The following is a 26,934-nucleotide window of genomic DNA, read 5'->3' on the forward strand; positions in this document are numbered from 1 at the left end:
GGCCTGATCAACATTACCCCTCCCCGTCCCCTACCTGCCCTCACCTCCTGCCCCCTCTCTCCCCCTCTCCCTCACTCTTCCTGGACTTACTAGGCGTGCTCCTACCTTTGGGCCTTTACATCTGCAGCGTCTTCACCTGGTATGCTTTCCCCCAGAGATCCACATGGCTCCTTCCCTCACCTTCAGGTCTCAAATCAAATGTCACGTCCTCAGGGTGGCCCTCTCTGACCTCTCTCTTTCAACGGCTTTCTTTTCCCAAGAGACTATTACTTATCCCGATTTGTCAGCTCCACAGTGTATACCATTCTGAAAATATGTAATTATTGTCTTCTCCAGCCCTAAACGGTAGGCGTCCTGCAGCAGGAGGCACCCAGCTTGCTCTCCACTTGGCCGCCTAGTACACAGTAGGTGCTCCGTAAATGTTTGAAGGTCTCTGTTAAGAGCCTCCGACCGCGACTCTCGCCTCCCAGGCTTACCCACGTGGCACCTGCAGCGTGAACTTTCCTCCACGCCCTTGCACTTGCTGTGCCCCGGCTGGCCCCATCTGAGCCGAATGTGATTCCTTCCTCATCCACCCCATTTCCACGTTTTATTTTCTTCACCGTGCTTAAGACTATCTAAAATTATTTAGTTGCTTGAATGTGCGCTCCCCAGCGCCGGGTTCCTGCACACAGAGAACGGTTGCTGCACACAGAGAGTGAATGAATCAAATAAAGCGCTCAGCACAGTAAGAGCTAATAAATACTTATCGCACGGTAGAACTCCGAACAGGGCGGCCCCAGCCCTGCCTCCCTTTCCCTCGGAGGTGCCGAGGTCCCGGAGCGGCCCGTGCTACTCTGCTCCTGACCTTTCTCCCCTGGGTCAGTTAAACCGGCCCTCTTTCCCGCCCGCCCGGCGCATTTGAAAAACCGAAAACCCCGCCATTGCCGGCGGTCTACCGGTCGCCGCAGTTCGCCCAATCAGAAGCGGACCCGCCCACGCCCGTGTGCACAGCCTCCCTGGCGACGCGTGGCCATTGGCTGCGCTGGCCGAGTGGGCGGGGCACTATAGGGTCCAGAGCCGGGCAATGCAGCTCGTCTGCAACCTAGCTAGTTCTTAAGAAAACGAATCCGCGGCGTTCGGGGGCGGGACCCCGAGCGCGTTGGCTCCGCCCCCTGGCGGCCGGCTCGGCTGCGGCGTCGGCGTCTGCTCAGAACAGACCCCGCCCGTCGAGGAGGAGGGAGGGTGAGTTGGGGGAGACCCGGCCCCCAAGGGGCGGGCGCCGGGCCGGGCGCTGCGGGCCTCGGAGGGTTGGGCCCGGGCCCACCGGCCGACAGGGGGAGGAGCCGGACGGGAGGGCGGGGGTCGCGCCGGAGCCCCGGACTGGCGAGTCGGACCAGGAGCCTCGCGCAGGCCGGGGACGCTGTGGGAGGGTTGTTCGGGCCAGCGCCGGTGGGCTCCCCCGCACTGACCGCGTCGGGGTGGGGCGGGGGGCTTCGCAGGCCGCAAATATCGACATGCTGCTGGAGGAGGTCCGCGCCGGCGACCGGCTGAGCGGGGCGGCGGCCCGGGGAGACGTGCAGGAGGTGCGCCGCCTTCTGCACCGCGAGCTGGTGCACCCCGACGCCCTGAACCGCTTTGGCAAGACGGCGCTGCAGGTGAGGCCCGGCCCTCCCGCAGCGAGGGCGAGGCGGGGAGCGGGGCGAGGACCGGGACCCCAGATACCTTCCCTCTTCTCTCCTTGTTCCCGTTGGTAGCCAACTGGGGTCTGTTCCTCCATCGCTGGGCTGACTTGGCTCCCTGATGTCCCCTTTCTTAGGTGGGTGGTGGATGGGGTTAGGTTGGGGGAGGGGAGAACTTTCCATCTTCGGAGTATTCCTCGTTCTCTGATTGCGGAGGATTCAGTTTCCCTGGAGAAGTTCGTATTCCTTGGGTGAGGGTTCAGCTTCTTTGGATCCCGGTTTCATGAGGACGGCTCCGGTTTCTTGGAGCTTGCATGGAGGATCCGACCGCAGGAAAAAAGGATTCATGTTTCCAGGGTGTCCCCATTTTCTGGGGGGGGTTCTCTGAGAGGTATCCAGTTTCTGGGGGGTCGGGGAATCTCCATTCCCGCGGGATTTTCATATTGCCATATTATTGGGGGGATCCCAATAAGGGAATAGTTACAGATTGCATGGGAGTCCCTCTTCCCTTGGGGACATTTACAAAAGGGGAACCCCATTTCTTGAGAGGGTCAGGTACCTTTGGGAGCATCCTCACTATATGGGAGGGGGAAATTCCTTGGAGATGGAGTTTCAAATTCCCTGGCCATCTCCTTTCCCTTGAGGGGGCTGTTCTCTGAGGTCTGTTTCCTGGTGGGGGTTTCATATTTCCTGATGATTTCCCATCTGTGGAGAGAAGTGTCTCTGGTTCCTTGGGGGAGGGTCTCAGGTTCCTTGAAAGTTTCCATGGGGCTATACCCTAGGGGGAGTGTATTATCCTGGGGGGGGGCCAGTTTTTTGAGGGTCCTTATTCCCAGATCATCTTCTATGGGGTCTCAACAGCTGCCTGGGAGTTTATGTTCCCTGAAGTTTCTCGTTCGCTAGAGGACCTCGTCTCTGGCATTCTCTACTCCTGAATGCCCCTTTCTGCAGTCACCCATTTTCCTGGACCTCCTCCTTCGGAGACCCCCCTGACCCTCTACCCCCCGAACAGGTCATGATGTTTGGCAGCCCCACCATCGCCCTGGAGCTCCTGAAGCAAGGTGCCAGCCCCAACGTCCAGGATGCCTCCGGCACCACTCCAGCCCATGATGCAGCACGCACTGGATTCCTTGACACCCTGAAAGTGTTGGTGGAGCATGGCGCTGATGTCAATGCACCTGATGGCACCGGGGCCCTCCCCATCCATCTGGCAGTGAAAGAGGGCCACACGGCTGTGGTCAGCTTCCTGGCTGCCGAGTCCGATCTTCATCACAGGGACGCCAGGGGGCTCACACCTCTGGAGCTGGCAAGGGGGAGAGGCGCTAAGGATCTCATGGACATACTGCACATACCACTGTGACCTGGGGCCACCCACTCCGGCAGCAGGACCCGGCTGGGTTCTGTGTCAGAAAAGGAGAGAAGAAACACTTTCTCCCTTTCTTCCTCCTGCCCACTGCCGAGGGGCACCAGTTTGTGGCTTGTTGGTGTTGATTTCTGGGGTGTGTGTGTTTGAGGTACATTTCTCATTTTTTTTTCTCACCCCTTTTGGTGTGTTGGGCAGAGAAGGGCTCCTGCAGGCAACAGCCACCTAAACGGTTCGGTTTCCTCCACGCCCCGACTGCTGGGGCTACAGACGAGTCCCAAGGGCAGAGCGTTTAAAGCCCCAGCCCTAGAGTGAGGTCATCGCTTCCAAGGCTCCTGGAACCTGTCGACCTTGGCTGGCTGTACCGAGAGAGAGACCTCAAGTGTGCACACTGCTTTCCGGCATGGGGGAGGGGGGAGTGTTCCAAATCAATAAAAGGGTAGTATGAGTTCATTCATATTTTGTTGAAAGCTTGGTTTCCAGTCCCTTGTACAGCGTTAAAGAAAAAAAAAGTCTATTTATTATGATTTATGGAAGAAATTGTTGTGTGTGTAATTTAATGTTTTTACCCATTAAATTAAGACTTGTGCATGATCACAGCGCCGGTGGCTTCTGATTTTTGAGGCTGCGATGGAAAGTCGCGTGTTCAGGATGTTTGTCGGGGTGGGCACCGGGGTCGCGGATCCTGGATGCTTTGGGGGAGGGGAGAGAGTGGTAATTCCCAGGGCGCCACGGTGAGTGAGCTGGGTGGGGCAGCGGTTTGCGCTGTCGGAACGGAAGGGAGGCAGGAAACCGCGAGTGGAGAAAGGGCCCCCAGATGTCAGCTGGGTGCCGGGAGCCCCGGCGGGTGGGGGAGTCGGGTGGGCGGTGGCTGCAGCCTTCCCCGCAGAGGCGTGGCCCATGGGCGGGGACTGCGGTCACAGGGATAGGGATCCCGGAAGGACCGGGGGCGGATTAGGTGCGGCCCATGAGGTTCCGCCCCATTTAAAGCTCGCTAGTGAGTAGCCCCGCCTCCTGGGGGGTGGAGCCTCTTCACACGCGTGCGCAGTGGATCGTAGAGCCGCCATGCCGGAGCCGCGCGGGTCGTCACCCCTGCGGGTGAACGCGGCGTTCGCCGCGCGGTACGGCCGCTACCGGGAGCGCGAGGAGCTGCAGCGGCGTGAGTGCGGGGCGCATGCGCGCTGGGCGCCGGCGCGTGCAGGGCGGTCGGGAAGTGGGGGTTGATCTGCTCCCCCAGCCTGAGCTGGGGGGGATCCCATCTGTGCCCCACAGTGAAAGATCGCTATGGGGATAGGGACAGCTGCGGCGACTCCAGCTCCGAGTCTGACTCCGGCGACGAGCGCGTGGTGAGCTTCCCCGCCTCCTTCCCGGACTTGCAGGAGGTGTCCAAGCCCCACACCGCATCCCGGCCCCGACTTATAGGAGGCGGCTAACCTCCAACCCCATCGCGCCGTACGGGAGCGTCCATCTCCCACCCCCTATTTCCATGAGGGACAGACAGCGCCCTTCCCATCCCCAGGGAGTGGGCAGATCTCCCCTACTTCCTCTCCCCTACCTCGGATCTACCTGCCCATCTTGATCTGTGAGGTGTGAACCCTCTGTCCACATTTTCGTCCCTAACAGTTTAACCGTTTCTCCGTGTCTGTCTCTGTCCCCAGAGTGGGGCATCCCTCTGCCACATGCGGCACCCAGCTTTTCCCCATATCAGCCCTGATCTTCCCAGCCTCACTGAGCAGTCCAGCCCTTCCTCTCTGTTCTGATGTGCCCTCTGCCCACTTGCCCCTAGGTTGTCCATCCCTTGCTGATACCAGAAAGTACCACCCACCCCCTTGCCTGCTACCTTCCTCTGTCTCATATCCCGTACCTATGTGTGGACCACCCCCAAGAGGGCCCCTCTCCTTCCTCCACCTAATTGACCACTCCCCCCAATTCAGATCCAGCCCTCCACCCCCACCTGCCTCTACCCAGCCGGATTCCCCCGCTTCCTTCCTCCTAACATATACTCCTCTATGCACACTAATTCCCACACACTCTCAGCCCACCTGCCCCTGTTGCTTACTGCCCCCATCACAGCCCCTTTCTGAAGTCTGTCCCCACCCCTTTTCCTGCCCTAGGAATTTGACACTCAGCAGGAGCGTGACTTTTACAGGACCCTCTCCTTACTGAAGAAGAAGGATCCGCGCATCTATCAGAAAGATGCCACCTTCTATCAGAGAACAGGTCTGGGGCTACTTCTACTGAGGCCCAGATTCCTCATTGCTTTATAGGCGGTTGTGACTGTTTTTTTTTTGGCGGTACGCGGGCCTCTCACTGTTGTGGCCCCTCCCGTTGCGGAGCACAGGCTCCGGACGCGCAGGCTCAGCGGCCATGGCTCACGGGCCCAGCCGCTCCGCGGCATGTGGGATCTTCCCAGACCGGGGCACGAACCCGTGTCCCCTGCATCGGCAGGCGGACTCTCAACTACTGCGCCACCAGGGAAGCCCGGTTGTGACTGTTTAATGGATCTCCACACACATCAAAACTGATTAGCAAAGGGACTTCCCTGGCAGTCCAGTGGTTAAGACGCCATTCTTCTACTGCAGGGGGCCCGGGTTCAATCCCTGGTGGGGGGAACTAAGATCCGGCATGCCACGCGGCAAGGCAAAAAAAACAAAACAAAAACACCGCTTAGCAGAGTGTCTTAGGTTGTCATTAATAACAGCTGTGTGCTTGGCCCTGTTCTGAGTGTGAATTATTCACTGAATGATCACTGCCAGGTACTTCCAGGTAGTAGCAAGTGTGATGCCTCTTTGATAGCTGGGAACTAGTGGCTCGGGGATTTGAAACCTCGGTCTGACTCTGGCCCAGCATAGTCTTACTCTCTGCCTGGGGGAGGAAGGGGTTTGTGGATGTGGGTGATGGCAGGTGTCTTCTGGTGTCCCCGCAGCATCGTCCTCAGACAGTAAGGAGGAGCCAGCAGCTGAAGAGAAACAAAAGAAGGTGCAGCCCATGTACCTGAAGGACTACGAGAGGAAGGTTATCTTGGAGAAGCGAGGGTAAGGAGAAAGCCTGACCCCTCTGCTCCCACCTTCCCAGGGCAGGTGGACACATCAGGCACTTAGAGGCAGGGGTGGGAAGAAGCCAGTGACTCACCAGAGTTGAGGGAACCCTGGAGAGCAGGAGCCTGCCTGCACCCCACTGCCCCCTCCACCAGCTGTTGCTCTGAACAGCCCCCTACCCCATGGGGACAGACAGGCCATGGGGAGTCTATTCTGAAGCCTTCTTCCTTCTTCACACAGCAAATATATTGATGAGGAGAATTCAGATGGGGAAGCCTCCAATCAGAGACTTCAGGTGAGTGGGGTGGAGGCTGGGTGGGGGGCTTGGGGGCTCTTGAAGCCTCAGGGCTGGGCCTGAGGCCCATGTCACTCTCTCTGCAGCAGACCTCATTGAAAAGTTATGTGGAAGAACAGAAACAGCTGAAGGAAAGGTGAGCCCTGGGGCTGGCTGAGTGGCCAGATGGAAAGCAGTTGAGGCTCTGAGGTTGGGCGGGCCTGGGTTCAAATCCAGCTCTGTCACTTAATGGCTGTGTGCCCTTGGGCGCATCGCTTGCTAGCTCCGGGCCTCAGTTTCTGCATCTGTGACATGGGGTTGATCATGGGCTCTATGTCACAGCACAGCTCTGGGCTTGTCAGGACGAGGTCAGGGATTAGTAGACGGGGCTTGTCTTGGGGCAGCGGGCAGGGCCAGCTCACCCATCCTGAGGCTTGTTCTCTCGCATGGGCAGCTTCCGGGCGTTTGTGGAGGACAGTGAGGACGAGGACAGTGCCGGCGAAGGTAGCTCCGGGTTGCTGCAGAAACGTGCTAAAAGCAGAGAGGAGAAGGTGGGTGCTGGGGCCCAGCTAGCTGGGGGCTGGTGGCAGAGAGGGGGCCCCAGGGCTCCCACAAACCCTCAGCGCTGGCCTTCCCCCCAGGCCCAGGAGGATGCTGATTACATCGAGTGGCTGAAGGGCCAGAAGGAGATTCAGAACCCCGACACCCTGAAAGAACTGGTGAGTTCGCATTCATGGTCACTGACCCACTAAACTACCTGGTCTGCTTCCATCCAACCTTTCCCTGGAAACCGGCCCTTGAGACGGTAGCCAGGAGCACATTCTCTAAAGATGGGGTGTGTCCCTCTCTGGGCCTCGGCGTCTACATCTATAAGATGAGGATTAGCCCACCTACTTCCTAGGCTGGCTGTGAAGCTGCAGTCACCAAATCCACTGGGTGCCCGTATCTGTGCTCCTTCCCTGTCCCTGATCCGGGTCCTGTTACCCCCCCTTCACCCCTAGACTCACCTCAAGGAATATTGGAACAACCCAGAGCTAGATGAGGGGGAGCGCTTCCTGCGGGATTACATCCTCAACAAACGCTACGAGGAGGAAGGAGATGAGGAGGAAGAGGAGGAAGGAGAAGAAGGGTGAGTAGCCATGTCCCCCAGGGGCCTCGAGCCAGCACTGGCCAGAAAGGAAAAGGCACCAGGCGTTTACACTTTTTCACATAGATGGTAGCAGAGTTAGCCTTTTTCTTTTCTTTTCCTTTTTTGGCGGTACGCGGGCCTCTCACTGTTGTGGCCTCTCCTGTTGCGGAGCACAGGCTCCGGACGCGCAGGCTCAGTGGCCATGGCTCACGGGCCCAGCCGCTCCGCGGCATGTGAGATCTTCCCGGACCAGGGCACGAACCCGTGTCCCGTGCATTGGCAGGCGGACTCTCAACCACTGCGCCACCAGGGAAGCCCTTTTCTTTTTCTTTTTGGCTGCGCTGTGTGGCATGCAGGATCTTAGTTCCCCAACCAGGGACTGAACCTGTGGCCCCTGCAGTGGAAGTGTGAGTCTTAACTACTGGACCACCAGCGAATTCCCCAGAGTTAGCCTTTCTTGAGGAAAAGCTGCAGAGTGTGGGCTCTGGAGCCAGGGGGCCCTGCCACTGGATTTCCATGCCTCGGTTTTCCCATCTGTAAATGGGGGTAACGGTGGCACCCTAGCAGAGGGTTCTTGTGAGGATTAAATGAGTTAATATGCTGGTACACAGGAGTGCAGGAGCTCGGCTGACGCCCCCAGTCCCATCCCATCTCATCCCTCAGGGTCCCTGGACCCCCGGTCCAGCTGGCCGTGGACGACTCCTCAGACGAGGGTGAGCTGTTTCTGAAGAAACAGGAGGACTTTGAGCACAAGTACAACTTCCGCTTCGAGGAGCCAGACTCTGCCTCGGTAGGTGGCCAGTGCCAGCTCCGGGGAGGACCTGGCCCGCAGGGTCCAGGCCGGGAGAGCCTGGAATCATCTCTGCTGCCCACAGGTCAAGACCTATCCTCGGAACATCACATCCTCCGTGCGCCAAAAGGACGAGCGCAGGAAGGAGAGGAGGGAAGAGACGCGGGAGCGGAAGAGGAGGGTGAGTGTCTGTTGGGGCAGTGCGCTGTGAGGAGGCGGGACCCAGCCTGCAGGGGGCAGGGGGGAGCCCATACCCTCCCTCTCCCGTGAACTGCCGCCTGCAGGAGAAAGCGAGGAAGCAGGAGGAACTCAAGCAGCTGAAGAACCTGAAGAGGAAGGAGATTCTGGCCAAGCTGGAGAGGCTGCGGCAGGTCACAGGCAACGAGACACTGGGCTTTGAGGAGCAGGACCTCGAGGACGACTTTGACCCCGCCCAGCACGACCAGCTCATGCAGGTGTGGCCCCAGAGCCCCAGCCCGGCTGTGCAGCCGAGTGCTCAGAGTGTGGCTCTGGAATCAGCAGTCCCTTCCTGGCTGTGTGGCCTCAGAAAGTGACTTGACCTCTCTGACCCTGTGTCTCTGTCTATAAAGTGGGTCTAACTGCAGCATTTACGTCAGGGCTGTTGTAAAGATAGCCTGAGAGGAATACTAAATGTTAATTAACTTGGTAAATGCTCAAGGAACTGTGGGTCCTGGTATTTCCTTTAAACTCATTTATTGAGCCGTGAGTGTTTATTGTTGTATTTGGGGAAACACAGCTTCAGGCCACTGGAACAGGCGATGAGGGCTGGATGGGAGAGCAGTGGGGACCACGGGCACCGCAAAGCTGCCCCTGACTAAGCCTGGGAGGTCAAGGAAGGAGACTAAGGATGCATAGGTGGGCCAGGTGAAAACTGGAGTGGGTGGGTGCTGTGTGGTCAGCATTCAGCCTTCACTTTCTAGAAGCTTCTCAGTCCTGAGCTTCAGCTTCTCAATATTTGGCAGTAGTTTCTGTCTCTTGGGGAGCTTGTGAGAACACAGTGAGATGCAGCCCAGCGTCCAGCATGCAGTAGGTGCTTATAAACGGCACGGTTAGCAATATCTGCCTTTGCCAGCCAGTGGAACAGGGGGAAGAGAGCAGGGGGGGTCAAGGGGGCAAGATGAGCCAAAAGTGGGTGTGGAGGAGCCCAGACACACAGGGTTCCCCCGACATCAGGAGCTGAGGGGGGTGCTGCAAGGCCATTTAAGGTGCAGGAGTGCTGCCATCTGGGGGGAGTGGGCCCTGCTCACCCTCCCGGCCCCGACCCTGCAGAAGTGCTTCGGGGACAAGTACTACGGAACCATGGAGGAGGAGAAGCCACAGTTTGAGGAAGAGGAAGGGCTTGAAGGTGAGGTCACTTGGGGCAGTGGGCTGGGGGCGGGGGCTGCTTGGCCTGACATGACCCCCCAGCCCATCCCTGCCTGCCTGTCCTCTGGAATCAGACGACTGGAACTGGGACACGTGGGCTGGGCCGGAGCAGGGTGGAGCTTGGAGCCAGCAGGAGCCGCACTGCGAGGACCCCAACTTCAATGTAGGTGCCCTGGGCGCGGGGATCTGGGGGTCCTCAGAGGGTCCCGAGGACCGCAAGGGCAGGCCTGACCTGCGCATCCCGGCAGATGGATGCCGACTATGACCCCAGCCAGCCTCAGAAGAAGCAGCGCAAGGCTCCTTCGTTGGGCAAGAAGAAGCGAAAGTCGCCCTTCGCCGTAGCCGTGGAGCAGGAGAAGCCTGTGTTTGACCCCGGTGAGGCCCGGGTGGGCGGCCGTGGGCCGGCAGGGGCTCCACAGGGCCCGGCACACCCCGGCAGCCTGGCTCTGTCCCCATTCAGGGGACAAGACATTCGAGGAGTACCTGGATGAGTATTACCAGCTGGACTACGAGGACATCATCGATGACCTGCCCTGTCGCTTCAAGTACCGCACGGTGGTGCCCTGCGACTTCGGGCTCAGCACCGAGGAGGTGGGACCCTGGGGGCACCCGCTGGGCAAGGGGGAGCCTGGAGCCATCTGTGCTGTGACGTGGCCTGTTTTTTCATCTCGAAAACAACAGGAATAATAGTGCTGATGACAGTATTAACAATATTACCTGCCTCAAAAGGTTGCTATGAGGCAGGGGCTCAAACAGTGCTTTGCCCACAGCAGGCCCCAATAAATATTAGTTTTAATTCTGTTACTGTATATCGGCAGCAGGGTGACCCTTAAGACTTGACACAGGTTCAAATCCTGGCTCAGCCGCTCACCAGCTGTATAACCTTGGACATGTGACTAGAGCCTCTGTGCCTGGGTTTCCCCGTCTGTAAAATGGGCCTCATAGCAGCCCCACCTCATGGATGTGGATGTGAAAAAAATATGCTTGGAACGTCACTTGCGCCTTAGCCACAATGGCTACGGATGCTTGACAGTAAAAGTAGACGATGTTTATTGAGCTTATAACATCTGCATTCACTTCATCTTCCTGATGACCTTCCAGTAGGTTCTAAGGGGGTGCCCAACTCATAAGTGAGGAACCTGGGCCTCATCTGTAATTAGCAAACCCAGTCAGTGGCATGGAGACCCCTGCCCTGGTCTGAGGCTGCTGGGACCACAGTGCATAGGGTCAGGGCTCAAGGGCCCAAACTGTAATCTGCGAGTAGCCACTTCCTGGCCATGTGACTTGGGGCAAGGATCCCCTCTCTGAGCCTCAGTTTACCCATCTGATGCCCCCAACAACAAAAAAATCAATTAGCCTCTGCAGAAATCAGTTCTTTCTCACCATCATGACATTTCTGCTGGGTGGAACTGGCATTACCCTGCTTTGACCCATGAGGTGACTAAGGCTTAAGAGTCAGGGCCCCCTGGGGCTCACGAGCAGGACCCCACTCTCCCTGCCCTTGCAGATCCTCACTGCCGATGACAAGGAGCTGAACCGATGGTGCTCCCTGAAGAAGACCTGCATGTACAGGTGACGGGGTGGGGCTGGGCCAGGTGCCCCAGGGGGGAGGGGTGGGCAGGCTGAAGGCAAGCATGGGCAACTCCCAGAGCACCCTGCGGCCTGCAGGTCGGAGCAGGAGGAGCTGCAGGACAGGAGGGCATACAGCCAGAAGGCCCAGAACGTATGGAAAAAGAGGCAGATCTTCAAGTCGCTCTGCCCAGAGGAGTAAGTATTGCTGGTTGTAGGGGGTGGGTGGGCTTGGGAGCCTGCCAGGCCCAGGTTTGAGTCATGCTCTGTCAGCCATCTGTCACATGACCTTGGGAATGGGGTTTCCCTTCTCTGATACCTGGGTGTCAAGTCCTGGCTGGGCTGTAGCTGTGTGATGTTGGGCAAGTCACTTTCCCTCCCTGGGCCTGCTTCCTTATTTGTAAAATGGGGATAAAGATGGCTCACTTCTTGTTGGGTTTTTCTTTTTTTTGAGGATTAAGTGAGTTAATTCATGCACAGTGCTTAAAACAGTAAGTTCTGGATAGGTATTAGCTCTTGTTATTATGCCTGTTATTTCCTGATCTATAAATGAGGAGTGATAAAAGCTCACGGAGTTGATGGAAAGCTAAAATGAGTTAATTTGTGTGAAGAGCTTAGTGCAGGCCCAGGCTCAACAATCAAAATTATCAGTGACACAATCCAGCCTCAGAGTTCAGTAGAAAAATCCCAGCTTGGTATTGCATTAGACCCACGTTTGAGTCCCAGGCAGGCCCCTGAATTGTTTTATTTTTTTTTATTTTTGGCCGCGCCACGCGGCATGTGGGATCTCAGTTCCCCGACGAGGGACTGAACCCGTGCCCCCTGCAGTGGAGGCACGGAGTCTTAACCACTGGACCGCCAAGGAAGTCCAGGCCCCCGAATTCTGAACCTCTCCTTTTCACATCTGTAAAAATGGGGGATGGAAAGCCTAACTGTGACTGGCCTGGGCTGAGCCACGCCTTCCTCCTCCAGGACAGAGATGCCCACAGAAGCCACAGGGAAGCCACAGAGAGACAAAGCTGGCCCACAGGGGCAGCTGCTGGCACCCGATGGGGCCTGTGGGAAGTGGCCCCAGCCTGAGAGCCCCCCAGTACAGGAAGAGGCAGCCCCTGCGACAACCGCTGAGAAACCGGCCCCCCAGAGGCAGAGGAGGGGCAAGAAGGCACGTCTCCTGGGCCCCACAGTAACACTTGGTGGATGTGAGTTCAGCCGTCAGAGACTGCAGGCCTTTGGCCTCAACCCCAAACGGCTGCACTTCCGCCAGCTGGGCCGGCAACGGAGGAAGCGGCAGGGGCCTAAGAGCCACCCCTGAGCTCAAGGGAGCCTGCAGGGGCCTTGGGGCTCCTCCCCTTCAATCAAGCCCCCTCTTATCGACTGTATAGACCCTCACATCTACCTGTGGGCAAGGGAGTCTTCCCATCTTAGAGATGTGAAAGCTGAGGCCTACTCAGTAAGCTTCCCTGGATGACTTGGAACCTCACCTCGAGACATACCCTGAGCCCCATCCCTCAAATGCTGGGCCCAGCCATAGCCAAGGTCAAGTCAAACAGCTTTATTAGCCCCCATTGGTCACAGCCCCTCCTCCCTCCCACCAGCCCTTGGCAGGATGGGGGCGTCGGGACCGGTGAGGGGCATGGACAGTCCAGTGCAAACTACAGTACTGAGTCAGGCCCTGAGTGGGTGCCCGGGGGCCCTCCCTCCCTGCCGGGTGAGGAGGGCCCAGCTGGTGGGAGGCAGGTGTGCGGGCTCTGTTCCTGGCTGAATGGCCGCGGCCCGGAGGCTTCCTGGACTGCTCTCAGCTGCACTTGTCAGGGAGGGGAGTTCAAGCTCCCACACCCAGAGTGACATAAATAAAAAAATAAATAGGGTCGTGTCTTCTCCCTCATCCCCTCCCTTTATAAAAACACAAAGTCGTCAGAGCTTGGGCGTTTTGCCTTGAGGAGCCGGCCTGTGCGAGGGAGCCGCAGTGTGGGTTGGGAGGGCTGGGAGCAGAGGTCGTCCAGGCTGTGGTCCTGAGCATGGCCCTCAACCAGGGTGAACATGGGGTATCGCTCTGTGGCTGAGGAGGAGCTGAGGACCTGGTGGGCGGAGAGAGAAGAGCTCAGCCCCCAAGCCATGTGAATTATCCTAGTGGGTGTAATTATCTTAACAGGTACATTTATCAGGTGCTTCCTGAACTCAACTCCCATCCCTCCAGGGCAGTGATGCAGGCCAGCCAATCAGCACCTTCTGTGCCCTGGCTATAGTGATTGGCTCAGTGATGAGCACATGGCAGGGTCCTACCACTTGACCCCCTGGAAGCAGCTGTCCACTTAAATTTTTCATTTCATGCCTCTTTTTGCTCTAATTAGAGCTGGGCTTTTGCAGCTTGTGGTCAGGATAATAATCCTAACAACATAGCCTGGACGTGGCCTTGCCAGGTCTGCTGGCCTCAAAGCCTCTGTTCCTCTTCTACCCTTGCCCTGCCCTTTGCCTCCCACCCTCCAGCATGCCTTGCTCACCCTGGTCAGCTCTGAGCAGAGCGTCTCAAACTCCTTCCTGTCTCCAGCATAGAACCCCACAGTACAGCTCGGGTCCATCTTGGCAAAGGCCATCTTGCGGGGTGAGGTGCAATGGAAGGACTGGGGCAGACAAACAAGGGAGGCTCGGGGGGAACCCTCCACAGGCCTCCAACCCTACCCTGGGGATCCCAGCTCACCTCTAGGGGGAAGTCAGCCTGGCTGACATCCACAGTGGGCTGGCAGTAGTGAGGGTCCAGGTAGAGGAGGAAGTCATCTGCAGGGGAGGAAGCGTGAGCAGGGGTGGAAGAGGGTAAGGTGGGATGGGATGAAGCAGGATGGGGTGGGCCTACCCTGATAGCCAATGAAGTACAGCGAGTGGCGTGGCTTGCCCCCCATGATGCCAAGGCACAGCTCTGAACGCAGGAGCTCCTGCAGGGAAGAAAGTGGGTGAAGGTAAGGACCCACAGCAGGTGCCGTCAGTGAGCATTGTAAGCACTGTCAACAAATGCATAGCAAAGGCCCAATGTGTGCAAACCCAAGCCTGTGCTGGGCCCTGGGGGGTAGCAGTGACCAAGATAGACAACACCCTGCCCTTATGCAGCTGATGTTCTAGTGCGGGAGAACAAGGAACAAGATGAGCAAGTTACATCACGTGTCACAAGGCGGTAACACTGGAGAAAGAATAAAGGCGGGAAGAAGGCTTTGCAATTTTAAACAGGGGAATCAGGAAAAGGCCTCACTGAGAGATGACGTTTTAGCAAAGAGTTAAGAGAGTTAAGAGTGCATCTTGGGATACGTATAGCTGATTCACTTTGTTATAGACCAGAAACTAACACCATTGTAAAGCAATTATACTCCAATAAAGATGTTAAAAAAAAAAAAAAAGAGTGCATCTTGGGAAAGAGTGCTCCAAGTGATGGGAACAGCAAGTGCAAAGGCTCTGAGGCAGGTGTCTTCTGAGAACAGTGAAGAGGCCTGTGTGGCTGGAGCAGAATGAAGTGAGTTGGAGAGTGTGGGCAGATGGTACAGGGCCCTGTGGGCTGTGGAGGGATCTTTGGCCTTTATTCCGGGTATAAACACATCAGGGTCTTTCCAGCCTTGCTGTTCCTTTTGCCCGGAACACTCCTCCTCTGGCTCCTCTCTTGCTTCTGGCTAGAGAGGGGCTTTCCTAGGCTGTGCAGCCACCTGCATCTGCCCCTCATCGTGTTAATTTTGGTTCCTTTAGAGTCCGAGTTGTAACACCACAGCTGTCAATTTGGTTCCACATACACTGCCTGTTATTCCCCCATTAGAACGTCTGTTCCCAGAGGGCATCAGTTGTTGCCTGTTCACCTCTGAATCCCCAGCAGCTGGGACAGTTCTTGGCACATAACTGGCGCTCCGTAACTACTGGATAAACCGATGAAGAGATGAAGGAAGCATAAACACCTAACCCAAGCTAAAAAAGTCTGTAGGGCTCCTGGGGGGAGGCATGGTAGAATCTGGTAGAACCTACCTTCATGCAGGGCACGTACACGGGGTTGAGAGTCTCACCACCCAGCCGCACTGGCACCAGGATGACCACGGATTTCCACTCAGCTGTGGGGTCTGGCCTGGCCACCAGGCGTGCCACATCCGCCTTGTACACTGGAAGGACAGGGCAGCAGGTCACATTCTCTCCGGCCCTTCAAGCCTCAGAGTATGGTCCTCCATCCTCAGGGGACCAACCCTGCCTGAGCAACCTCTTGGGATGACACTCCTGTCATCGGCAGAAAAACACCTTTCCCGTGTCCCCCCACCCCAAGCTCCCTCAGACAATCCCAGGGCCTCCAGGCAGGTGTGGACATCCCCATTTTACAGAGAGGGCAACTGACGTCCTGAGACTGAGACAAACAGTGTAAAGCTAGGAGGAGTTAGAGAGCCTTCCCCGCAGCCCAGAGTGCCTCTAGTCCTCCCCGACTCGGCGCCTGGGTTTCTAAGATGGAAATGGGAGCGCTGAGCAATCCGCCAGTCAGCTGAAAGTTCCTGTGTGTCCCTCCTGAAGTCCCGTCTGCTGGTTTCTCCTCTCCCGCCTCCTCCCTTGTGGCTATGTGAGCCCCCTCCTGGCTCCCAGAAAAGTGCATTCAACCCTTTCCAGAGGCAGCTGCTACGGTCTGAATGCTTGTGCCCCCCTCTAAATTCTTATGTTGAAATCTTACCCCACAAGGTGATGGAATTAGGAAGTGGGGCCTTTGGGAGGGGAGTAGGTCAGGAGTGAAATCACTGCCCTTATAAAAGGGACCCCAGAGAGCTCGCTTGCCCCTTTTGCTACCTGAAGACACAGCAAAATGAACCAGGAAGTGGGCTCCCAACAGACACGAAAACTGCCAGTGCCTTGTTCTTGGACTTCCCAGCCTCCAGAATTATGAAAAATAAATCCCTGTTGTTCACAAGCCACCCAGTCTATGGTTTTCTGTGTGCTGTTTTGGTTTTTTGGCCATGCCGCGCAGCTTGTGGGATATTAGTCCCTGACCGGGGATCGACCAGGGCCTCGGCAGTGAAAGCGCTGAGTCCTAACCACTGGACCGCCAGGGAAGTCCCTGGTCTATGGTATTTTTGTTACAGCAGCCCTAACAGACTAAGAAAAAGGCTCTCCTGAACTGTTTTCGAGGGAATAATAACAAGAATAGCTAAGATTTAGTGAATACTTACTAAGTGAGAAGCACTATCCTAAGGGTTTTACTTTTATCACTGACTCACTTAATCCTCATGACAACCCTGTGAGGCAGAGACCCAACTTTCGTACATGTTGGACCTGTTTACACAGTAAGAGCGAGTTGGACCTGCGAGAGGAATTCCTTATGTCTTTTATTCTATCACTCAGGGAGAAGCCCCTGACGTCTCCTCTCCTGGTTCCAGAGGGAGGGAAGGAATCCTGAGCACCCCGACCCAGTGTGGGCCTCGAATCCTTTCCAAGGGTCCCTCTGCCGCAGAACTTGTTTCAGCATCTGAGGAATGTGGGTCCTAAGAGGCAGCTGAGGTAGTGACTGGCTCAGGGTGAGAACCCTGTGACCTTGGCTCCCAGCCCCTTACCTGTGCAGTCCTGAGAAACGTACACCACCAGGCGGGTGACCTCTGAGCAGCTCTCCACAGCTTTCCTGGGGATGGGAGGAAAGGCCTGAGCTCCTGGGGGTACCCAGTAGCTCCCGTGTCCCCTGCAGCGGCCCTCACCTGAGTATGTGCGCCACCAGGGACGGCCCATACCAGTCACCCGCCTTCTTGCCCGAGCTCTGCCCAAGCTCCACCAGCCGGTGTAGGCCGAAGGGGGCCCGGGGATGGTCAGCGAACCAGGATACAATCTGCCGGTGCCGGCGCTCCTGCTCCGGCTCAGGGGCAGCCTGGGCCCAGCGCGGAGGCATCCAGTGGGCAGGCCCACGGTACCGGTTGGGAGAGGCCAACCTCGATGGCTCCGGGGGACCCAGGCCCGCGCCCAGGGACCACGTCCAATCTGGTAGGGATGGAGTTAAGAGTCAAATGGCGATGGTGTAGGGGGGTGGGGCACAGTTCCCACTATCCATGATTTACACACAACTCTACTGCTCCAGAGATGCCGTGTTTAACTACAATTTTCACATTCCTTCAACTTATTTTCTAAACAACTCTCACTCCCCGCCCCCCCACAAGCTTACTTTACACACAATTCTAACACGACTTTAAACTCTTTGTTTACAAACAGTTCTAACACTGCTGACCTGTGGTGGGCGCTACGCTCCTACTGTGCCCTTACCCCTCCACCGCTCACCTCTGGGCAGGAAGTGCAGCAGCAGCCCCTGAGCTAGCATCATCTGCCCACTCCGTAACATGCATCCCCAGCCACAGTCGGAGGTCAGGCAGCCCCCGGCGAGAGGTGGGAAGTCCCGGCGGTATGTAAACCATAGGCGAGATACAAAGTCCCGCTGGAAACGTTGGATGTCACCTACAAGAGCAGGCTTGTCAGTTGCCACCAGAAACACCCCTGCGGGACTCCTCCAACCCTAGCCAGGGGCCACCAGCTCACCCTCGCCCTCGAAGCGGTAGCGGCGGCCACAGAGATGGACGCTAGAGATCTTGCTAAAGCTGGTCCGGCTTTTGACTGCCCAACCTGGGGAGACATGGGGCAGTGTCCAGCAAGATGAAGCACTTGCTTGGCAGACACGCAACCTAACAGGGCAGCAACAGCGCTTAAATCCTCCCATCTGTGTGATGGGGATATCCTAGTTCCTATCTCAGGGAAGGCTCTGGGGAATCCGTGCTACACTTCTCCTGGATGGAGGCGGAGCCCCTAGTAACAGCCACATGCATGTCTGCCGTTAATTCGGGATGAATCAAAGCACGTCTGATTACTGTACCCATTTTACAGAGGAGGAAAATGGAGGCACAGGGAAACAGAAAACCTTGCCCAAGGTCACACGGGGAATCGACTGAGGCGTGTAAACACATTCCCCTTTGGACCTGCCAGCCAGCGGCCCGCTCTGGGCAGGGCAGGGCGGGGGACCTACCCACAGGTGACTCACGGGAGGGGAACAAAGGGTGGAATACTTGACAGGTGCAGGGTCTGGTTCTCCTTGACTCCCACCGACCTCCAAGTCCCCAGCCCGCCTGAACCCTCAGCTCGCTCCCACCTCAGAACCCAACCCCGGGGCCCGCCCCCTCCTCACCGTACTTGACGTTGTTCCAGGCTGTCAGGAACTTCGCTTTAAACTTGTCCACTTCGTCCGGCTCCCCCGGGCCGGTCCCGGACGACGCAAGAGCGGGGCCGCTGGCTCCGGAGGGCCCCAGGCCGTTGGGGTCCGGGGTTCGGGGGCGCCGTGGCCTGCGGCCCTCGGGGCTGCGCGCGTCCTCCTGGCTGCCGCTCCGGTACTGAGCTGCGGCCGGCGACACGGAGTTCATGGGCGCGCCGGGAGGGCTGACCGAGGGCCCCAGGGGCCGCGCTCGAGCGCCCCAGGGGCCAGGACGCGGCCAGGACGCGGGCGCCCAGGAAGGCGCTAGTGGGCCCCCGGCACGGCGACCAGGCCCCCGGGCCCTGTGCGGGACGGTGTCACCGCCGCCGCCGCCGCCATTTTAGCGGCCCTGGCCCCGGGAGGGAGGCGGGCGTGACACAGCCGGACGCCCCGCCCAAGCCCGGCCTCCAGCCTGGGTCCCCAGCCCCAGTCCCTTGTGGCTGCGCTGTGACCTCCTGACGCCGCGCCTCCCTGCGGCGCCCCGCGACCCCCTCCACCGCCCGCCTTATCGCAGAGCCAGGCGCGGCCGAGCCCCTGGAGGTCCTTATCGGAGGCCCCAGAGCCGGGAAGCCCCGCGCCAGGCCCCGCCCCTCGCCGGTTCCGGCCCCGCCCCTCTCGGCCCCGCCCCCTCCTTGCGCTGGGGGACTGACCCCCCAGGCGGGACCCCTACGCGGTTTGCACCTGACCACGTCCGCCAGAGGATCAGAGCGCTGCTCTGCGGGCTGCGCACCCAAGACCCGCCTCGGTCGGGGGCCCAACCTGCGCGTGACACCCACTCCCCCAAACTCCCCCTTCAAGCCATACCCCTACGTGCTTTAGTTTCCCCAGGAGCAGACGGGCTCAAATACACGCAACAACATAAACGAATCTTCCTAATTTTGCTGAGGGAAAGAAGCCAGACAAAAAAGAAGAGTATATACTCGCTGGTCCCATTTATTTAAACTCTAGAAAATGCAACCTCGGCTATAGTCGTAGAAAGCAGATCAGTGGTTGCCTGGGGGTGGGGGGGAGAGGTGGGAGCGAGGGATAAAAAAGGGCTGAGGATGTGTTTAGTATCTTGATTGTGGTGATGGTTTCCAGCATGTGAAAGCTCAACGGATTGTACACATTAAAAGTGTGTGGTGTGTTGTATGTCAGTTATACCTCAAGAAAGCTGTAAAAATTTTTCAGTGCATCTAACTCAGGGGAATGTTAGGAGGACGAGCTGAGTTCATTCTGGTAAAGCGCTTATAGAGGCATTTGAGGCACAGTTAGGGCTCAGAGAAAGCCAATCATGACCTCAAAGGCAGGATGAGTGCCCTGGGAACCACAGAGAGGGTGCCCTCTAGTGGCCAGCCCACGGGCTCTGTCCTCAGCAGGCAGAAGGAAGTTGGATGAAGGCTTTAGACGAGGGCGTGCAATGTGAAGAAGACACAAAAGTACAGTCACCTCCCTGACTTTCTCACCTTGGGTTCTCCCCTCATTCACTTCCCTTCAACCACACACCTGCCTGCTTCCTCAAATTCAACAGGTACCAATCCACCTCACCTTTGCACTTGCTGTTGCCTCTGCCTAGACCTCTCTTCCCTGAGATATCTGCATGGCTGTCCCTCAACCTCTTTCAGGACTATTCAAATGTCACCCCTGCAGTGTGACCACCTTCAAAATTCCACCTCACCCCTACCCTTGAGATCCTTCCCCCTTCCTTGCTTTTTTTTTTTTTTCCCACAGCAGTTATCATAACCTGATTGTCTGAGTCAGCTTGGACTGCTATAACATTAGTGCATGGTGAGGGCCCTATTCCTAGCGAAGCCCTCACATGGCCTTTCCTTGGTGCATTATACAGAGAGAGAGATATCTCGTGTCTCTTCCCTCTTTTTAATCCCATTAGGGGGGCTCCACACTCATATCCTCATCTAAACCTAATCACCTCCCAAAGGCCCCTCCTCCTAATACCATCACACTAGGGGGTTGGATTTTGACCTGTGAATTTTTGGGGGGGACACAAATGTTAGACCACAGCACTGATCTTATATTTACATGTATAATTTTTATGTTTATCACCTCTGTCCCCACCACACATCACTAGAGCAGGCATCTCTGTCCATCTTGGTCACTGCTGCCTCCACAACACTCAACGTGGGGCCTGGCATATGGTAGTTGTCAAACAACTTGTGGAGTGGAAGGAGAGCTGATAGCTTCACAGGGGACAGATGGACTGGGGTGGCCCCAGGTGACCCCTTCTGTTTGATTTGCTGGCTGAACCCCACCCCAACCATGGTCACAGCTGTTGACCGAAACCCCCCGCCTTGGTCAGGCAGGACGCTAACCACTTGCACGAGTTGTCTCACAACAGGAGCTCCCAATAAAGAATATGGTGCTGCCGCGGAAACTAACTGGGAGAATTTGGGAGGGGCCAAAAGGAGGGAGGAGATGCCAGCCCATAATATTGTCCTACAGACCTCCCAGGATCCTTCGCGCTAGGGTCCGTCTTGGCTGAGACAGGCACGCGCCACCAGAAAGGACCTTGAGTCAGACTATATATGGGCCAAGCAAGATGACTGGCCAGAGACAACCCGGAAACTAACTCCATTACCATAAAACCTAAGACTGCGAGCCACGTGGCAGAGCAGTTCTCCTGGGTTCCCTTACCGTGCTGCTCTCCACCCGGGCGCCCCTTTCCGATAAAGTCTTTTGCTTTGTCAGTACGTGTGTCCCTAGGACAATTCATTTCCGTGTTAGACAAGAGCCCACTCTCAGGCACTGGAAGGGGTCCCCCTTCCTGCAACAGTTCCTTCCTGGAGGAGGGCAGTGATTCACAGTGTGACCTTCAATTTCTTCCCTTCACTCGCCTTCCATACAAGTACAGCCACAACGTCAGCTCCCCACCTGGGTCTCTGTCCCCACCCAGCATTCAGCTGCCACCTGTATACCCCCTGGGATGTCCCCCAGGTTCCCCAGTTTCGGTTTTTCACCCCCACTGGCTTTTCCTCCCATGCCCTTGGCTTCTCCCCACCCAGGCTTCATTGCCTTCCTTCCTGTGGGTCTGTCAGTCCACTTACTAATCTGTCCCCAGTTGTCCTCATGTCCCCAAAGGAGCACAATAGTTATGGGCAGATGCTGCAGCCAGGTGTCTTAGACAGGTGACCTTGCTTCTCTATACCTCAGTTTCTTCATCTGCCAAATGGGATAGTAATAGTGCCTACTTCCTAGGGTTTGGGAGAAGAATTAAAGGAATATGCAAAATGTTTAAAACACAGCAACCACCATTTCACTTTGAATTGTTACTGCTATTGTCTTTCTTATTCCCACCACTGCCCTCTGAGGTCTGGCCCCCACCACCACTGTTGCATCCTTCCTGGCCTCCTGAATGCCATCTCTGACCCCTCAAATCCACACAACAGCTGGAAGAACCTATTTATAAAATTATTTTCACGAACACTTCCACCACAACAAAAAAATCTAGAGCAGCACTGTTTAATAGAAACATAACATGAGGTACATTTTTCAATATTCTAGTAGCCATGTAAAAAAAAATAGAGCTAGTTCAATTAAAAAGTGGGCATGGGGGGCTTCCCTGGTGGCGCAGCGGTTGAGAGTCCGTCTGCCGATGCAGGGGACACGGGTTCGTGCCCCGGTCCGGGAAGATACCACATGCCGCGGAGCGGCTAGGCCCGTGAGTCATTGCCGCTGAGCCTGCGCGTCTGGAACCTGTGCTCCGCAACGGGAGAGGCCACAACGGTGAGAGGCCCACATACAGCAAAAAAAAAAAAAAAAAAAAAAAGTGGGCATGGGGGACTTTCCTGGTGGTCCAGTGGTTAAGAATCTGTCTTCCAGTGCAGGGGACGTGGGTTCAATCCCTGGTCGGGGAACTAAGATCCCACACGCTGTGGGGCAACAAAGCCCGTGCACAACTACTGAGCCCGCGCTGTAGAGCCTGTGTGCCACAAGTAGAGAGAAGCCTGTGCGCGTAAGGAAGAGCCCACTTGCCAAAACGAAGACCCTGAGTGCCGCAACTAAGACCTGATGCAGCCAAATAAATAAATAAATTTTTTTTAAAAAAGTGGGCATGTAAGCAGATAGGGTAAAGGTTCCTGGAAGAAAAGAACCAGATATACCTTTTTGACATAAGAGAAGCCATTTTTTGCCTAAGCCATTTTGTGATCTAAGGCCGGCCACAGGGCTTGCCCTTGAATGAGTCTCAGTAATTAATGATCTTAAGGGAACAAAAGAATGCAGGAATGAACCACTGTTATCAGGCAAGAGAAGTAACAGTAGCAAAGATAATAAATCCGTTGTAAAGATTTCCAGTTCTGTTTCAGTGGTAAAGAGTAGCCTGAAGCACTCTCTTGAGCTGTTTTGCAAAATTCAAACTCCCCTCAAGTGCTCAGTCACCAGATCAACTAGTACCTAAGGAATGAAGATGTTGACCTTTTCTGACCCTCTTGATTTCATCAACTTAAGCTTGGACTCTGTCAACCTTTGTCCAAATTCTATGCTGAATTCTCCTCTGCTCAAACCCCTTCATGGATATGCATATAATCTTAGCTTAAAACGTCCCCAATTTTACTGCCTGGGGAGACACTGCTTTGGGAGAGATCCCCGGGGTTCTCCTTACTTGCTGCAAGTAATAAATCCTTCCTTCTCCCGATCTTATCTTATCTTTGGCTTGGTTGTGTCTTTTGGCTTGACACCCGCAAAGAGGCGGGTTTTCTGGTAACAGGCAGAGGATCTGAATAGATGTTCTTCCAAAGAAGTCATACAGATGGCCAACTGGTACATGAAAAGGTGCTTGACATCACTAATCATCAGAGAAATGCAAATCAAACCCACAATGACTATGATAATAGTCGTTCTAACAGGTGTTAGAACGACTATTATCAAAATGACAAGAGATAACAAGTGTTGGTGAGGGTGTGGAGAAAAGGGAACCCTTCAACACTGTTGGTGGGAATGTAAAACTGGTGCAGCCACTCTGGAAAACAGTATGGTGGTTCCTCAAAGAATTAAAAATAGGACTATCATATATCCAGCAATTCTACTTCTGGGTATTTACCTGAAGGAAATGATATCACTATCTCAAAAAGATATGTGCACTCCCATGTTTATTACAGGGTTACTTACAATAGCCAGGATGTGGAAGCAAGCAACCTAAATGTCTACCAGTGGATGAATGGATAAAGATAATGTGATATAGGGGAATTCCCTGGTGGTCCAGTGGTTAGGACTCTGTGCCTCCACCGCAGGGGGCACGGGTTCGATCCCTGGTGGGGGAACTAAGATCCTGCATGCCAAGTGGCGTGGCAAAAAAAAAAAAAAAAAGTGTGTGTGTGTGTGTGTGTGTGTATATATATATATATATATATAAACGTTACTCAACCACAAAAAGAAGGAAATAAGTCAGACAGAGAAAGACAGATACTGCAGGATCTCACTTATATGTGGAATCTTAAAAAAAATAAACTTGCAGATACGGAGAACAGATAGATGGCTGCCAGAGGCGGTGAGTGGTGGATGAAATCAGTGAACAGAGTCAAAGGTACAAACTTCCAATTATAAGACAAATAAGTCATGGGAATGTCATGTACAGCATGGTGATTATAGTTAATAATACTGTATTGTGCATGTGAAAGTTGCTAAGAGAGCAGAGCTTAAAAATTCTCATCCCAAGAAAAATAAATCGAACTATGTGTGGTGATGGATGTTAAATAAACTGATTGTGGTGAACATTTCAGAGCATATACATACAGCAAATCATTCTGTTGTATACTTAAAATGAATACAATGTTATATGTCAATTCTATCTCCATAAAAAAAATTACAAGAAATAGGTGGCTAATTTTAATAATACTTTGTACTTAACCCATTATACACAAAATACGATCATGTAACAAGTATAAAAAATTATTAATGAGCTATTTTACCTTTTTGGGGGGTACTGTTCTCAAAATCTGATAGAGTTCATGTGTTTTTTTTACAACCATAGAACGCCTCGATTTGAATTGGACACATTTCAAGAGCCACATGTGGCCAGTGGCTACTGTATTAGTGCAGGAAATGTAACCATTGCCCAGGTGAAGACAGGAGACATCCCAGATGCAGCTGGAACCCTGGGTCCTTCGCTCCATGTTCCCAGATAGTCTCTGCCTGAATTGCGGTGGACTCCTTGGAGCCTGGTGTAGGGCTGGAGCCCAGTCTGTATCTCCAAAGGTACTCACTCTGCTCTTTGAACCCCTTCTCCTCTCTTCCCTCCTCCTCCTGCAAGGTCCCACTACCTTAAACAAACCAGATGCCAGGCACCCCCACAGGGCCACCCCAGGCTTGTCTGGATTGGCCTGGGACCACCACCTCAGATTCAAAATAACAATGACTGTCACGGGCTGTCCTGCCTTGTGGGCTGTATTGTTTCTCCACAAAAGATATGTTGAAATCCAAACCCCAGGTCCTTGAGGTTGCGACCTTATTTGGAAATAGGGTACTTTGCAGATGTAATTAGTTAAGATGAGATCATACTGAATTAGGGTGGGTCCTGAATCCAATATGACTGATGTCTTTAGAGAAGAGAGATGCAGACAGACACAGAGGAAGAAAGTCATGTGATCATGGAGGCCAAGATTGGGGTGATGCAGCTTTGTGCAAAACCAAGAAGGCCAGGGCTTCCCTGGTGGCGCAGCGGTTGAGAGTCCGCCTGCCGATGCAGGGCACACGGGTTCGTGTCCCAGTCCGGGAAGATCCCACATGCCGCGGAGCGGCTAGGCCCGTGAGCCATGGCCGCTGAGCCTGCGCGTCCGGAGCCTGTGCTCTGCAACGGGAGAGGCCACGACAGTGAGGGGCCCGTGTACCGGAAAAAAAAAAAAAAAAAAGAAAAACAACAAAGAAGGCCAGTAACCACCAGGAGCTAGGAAAGAGACAAGGCATGATTCTCTCCTCTCCCCTAGAGCCTTCAGAGAGAGCATAGCTCTGCTGATACCTTGATGTTGGACTTTTAACTTCCAGCACTGAGAGAGAATCCATTTCTGTCTCAAGGCACCCACTCTGCGGTAATTTATTGCAGCAGCCTTAGGAAATGAGTGCAGCCTGTTTATCCCTTCTCTTCTTCAGGTCTTGGCTTGCCAATCACCTGCTCTAAGAGGCCTGCCCTGACCTCCAGCTTGGGCCAGGCTCTCTTTATTCTCAGGCTCCTCCTGATTACAAGTGAATTATTACATCTTTACAATGGTGTCATCGCTTGTTAATCCCAGTGTCCCCTGTGAGAGCAAAAGCCCCACGAAGAGAAGAGCCACAACAGTCGTAACTCCATTATTCCTTCAAGAGCATCCACGGTAAAGAATGAATTACTTTTTTTGCTTTTGGCTGCACCACGTGGCTTGCGGGATCTTAGTTCCCCAACCAGGGATCGAACCTGTGCCCCCTGCAGCGGAAGCGCAGAGTCTTAATCACTGGACTGCCAGGGAATTCTCAAAGAATGAAATTCTGCTATTTGCAACACCATGGATGGGCCTCGGGGGCATTATGCTTAGTGAAATAAGTCAGACAGGGACTTCCCTGGTGGCGACTGTGGGACTTCCCTAGATCCCACATGCATGCCGCAACTAAGAGTTCGCACGCCACAACTAAGAAGCATGCCTGCCGCAACTAAGACCTGGCACAAGCAAATAAATAAATCAATAAATATTTTTTTAAAGAAGAAATAAGTCAGACAAATACTGTATGTTGACTTATGTGGAATCTAAAAATAATACAAATAAGTGAATATAACAAAACAGAAACAAACTCACAGATACAGAGAACAAACTAAAAGTTACCAGTGGGCTGAGGAAGGAGGAAAGGGGCAACGTAGGGGGAGGAGATTAAAAGGTAGAAACTACTATGTATAAAATAAATAAGCTACAGGCTACATTGTACCACACGGGGAATATAGCCAATACTTTATAATGACTTAAAATGGAGTATATCTACAAAAATATCAATTCACTACATTGTACAGCCAAAACTAATAGAATACTTTTATTATTATTATTTTAAATAAATTTATTTATTTTATTTATTTATTTTTGGCTGCATTGGGTCTTCGTTGTGGCATGCGGGCTTTTCGTTGTGGTGGCTTCTCTTGTTGCAGAGCACGGGCTCTAGGTGCACGGGCTTCAGTAGTTATGGCACGTGGGCTCAATAGTTGTGGCTCGCGGGCTCTAGAGCGCAGGCTCAGTAGATGTGGCACACGGGCTTAGTTGCTCTGTGGCATGTGGGATCTTCCTGGACCAGGGCTCGAACCTGTGTCCCCTGCATAGGCAGGTGGATTCTTAACTACTGCTCCACCAGGGAAGTCCCTAATAGAATATTTTAAGTGAACTTTACTTCAGTTAAAAAAAAGAAGAACGTCCATGGTCATTCTCAGTGTCCTGCACCAGGCCAGCGATGACAAGGAGAGAAAACCAGCCGTCCCGGCTCTCTGGTGCCTCTTGTGTTGTTACATGACAGACACACAGTAATTGTTTGTTAAATGACTAAGTGAATAATTAAGGAACT

General features: G+C 54.6%; 3 protein-coding genes across 7 annotated transcripts; 2 read left to right on the forward strand and 1 right to left on the reverse strand.

Annotated features, from left to right (window-relative positions):
• Positions 1–1,102: 1,102 nt before the first annotated feature.
• CDKN2D (cyclin dependent kinase inhibitor 2D) lies at positions 1,103–3,618 on the forward strand. The gene is made up of 3 exons (XM_060145187.1): positions 1,103–1,224; positions 1,482–1,637; positions 2,674–3,618. The coding sequence occupies exons 2-3, from the start codon at positions 1,497–1,499 to the stop codon at positions 3,019–3,021; spliced, it is 489 nt and encodes a 162-aa protein (XP_060001170.1). The 5' UTR covers positions 1,103–1,224; positions 1,482–1,496; the 3' UTR covers positions 3,022–3,618.
• A 435-nt stretch (positions 3,619–4,053) lies between these two features.
• Positions 4,054–13,077, forward strand: KRI1 (KRI1 homolog). 2 transcript variants are annotated; one of them, XM_060145180.1, is made up of 19 exons: positions 4,054–4,183; positions 4,297–4,370; positions 5,139–5,244; positions 5,951–6,059; positions 6,303–6,357; positions 6,444–6,493; positions 6,791–6,887; positions 6,978–7,055; positions 7,338–7,465; positions 8,129–8,255; positions 8,341–8,436; positions 8,540–8,710; positions 9,546–9,621; positions 9,716–9,804; positions 9,890–10,016; positions 10,102–10,232; positions 11,149–11,213; positions 11,310–11,408; positions 12,183–13,077. In XM_060145180.1, exons 1-19 carry the CDS (start codon positions 4,090–4,092, stop codon positions 12,520–12,522), a joined length of 2,112 nt encoding a protein of 703 aa, XP_060001163.1. In that variant the 5' UTR covers positions 4,054–4,089; the 3' UTR covers positions 12,523–13,077. The 2 variants fall into 2 exon arrangements, with proteins under 2 accessions (XP_060001163.1, XP_060001165.1); XM_060145182.1 differs by having other exon boundaries at positions 6,447–6,493.
• ATG4D (autophagy related 4D cysteine peptidase) lies at positions 12,748–18,966 on the reverse strand. Of its 4 annotated transcripts, XM_060145183.1 has the most exons (10): positions 18,367–18,960; positions 17,727–17,810; positions 17,472–17,645; positions 16,901–17,177; positions 16,763–16,827; positions 15,207–15,337; positions 14,062–14,140; positions 13,909–13,985; positions 13,712–13,831; positions 12,748–13,288 (listed from the first exon to the last, which is right to left on the reverse strand). In XM_060145183.1, the coding sequence occupies exons 1-10, from the start codon at positions 18,596–18,598 to the stop codon at positions 13,106–13,108; spliced, it is 1,422 nt and encodes a 473-aa protein (XP_060001166.1). In that variant the 5' UTR covers positions 18,599–18,960; the 3' UTR covers positions 12,748–13,105. The 4 variants fall into 4 exon arrangements, with proteins under 4 accessions (XP_060001166.1, XP_060001168.1, XP_060001167.1 ...); XM_060145185.1 differs by lacking the exon at positions 13,712–13,831 and having other exon boundaries at positions 18,367–18,966; XM_060145184.1 differs by lacking the exon at positions 17,727–17,810 and having other exon boundaries at positions 18,367–18,962.
• Between the last annotated feature and the right edge of the window lie 7,968 nt (positions 18,967–26,934).

Source organism: Lagenorhynchus albirostris, chromosome 3 (assembly GCF_949774975.1).
Source record: "Lagenorhynchus albirostris chromosome 3, mLagAlb1.1, whole genome shotgun sequence".
Taxonomy (NCBI): Eukaryota; Metazoa; Chordata; class Mammalia; order Artiodactyla; family Delphinidae; genus Lagenorhynchus; species Lagenorhynchus albirostris.

Bases quoted from the DNA above. Each gene is read 5' to 3' on its own strand.
- CDKN2D (XM_060145187.1), top strand. From the start codon at position 1,497: ATGCTGCTGGAGGAGGTCCGCGCCGGCGACCGGCTGAGCGGGGCGGCG. The intron at 1,638-2,673 runs GTGAGGCCCGGC...CCCCCCGAACAG, and splicing joins TTGGCAAGACGGCGCTGCAG to GTCATGATGTTTGGCAGCCC.
- KRI1 (XM_060145180.1), top strand. From the start codon at position 4,090: ATGCCGGAGCCGCGCGGGTCGTCACCCCTGCGGGTGAACGCGGCGTTC. The intron at 8,711-9,545 runs GTGTGGCCCCAG...CCGACCCTGCAG, and splicing joins AGCACGACCAGCTCATGCAG to AAGTGCTTCGGGGACAAGTA. The intron at 9,622-9,715 runs GTGAGGTCACTT...CTCTGGAATCAG, and splicing joins GGAAGAGGAAGGGCTTGAAG to ACGACTGGAACTGGGACACG.
- ATG4D (XM_060145183.1), bottom strand. From the start codon at position 18,598: ATGAACTCCGTGTCGCCGGCCGCAGCTCAGTACCGGAGCGGCAGCCAG. The intron at 17,811-18,366 runs GTGAGGAGGGGG...ATGTCTCCCCAG, and splicing joins CTGGAACAACGTCAAGTACG to GTTGGGCAGTCAAAAGCCGG. The intron at 13,832-13,908 runs GTGAGCTGGGAT...TGTCTGCCCCAG, and splicing joins AGGCTGACTTCCCCCTAGAG to TCCTTCCATTGCACCTCACC.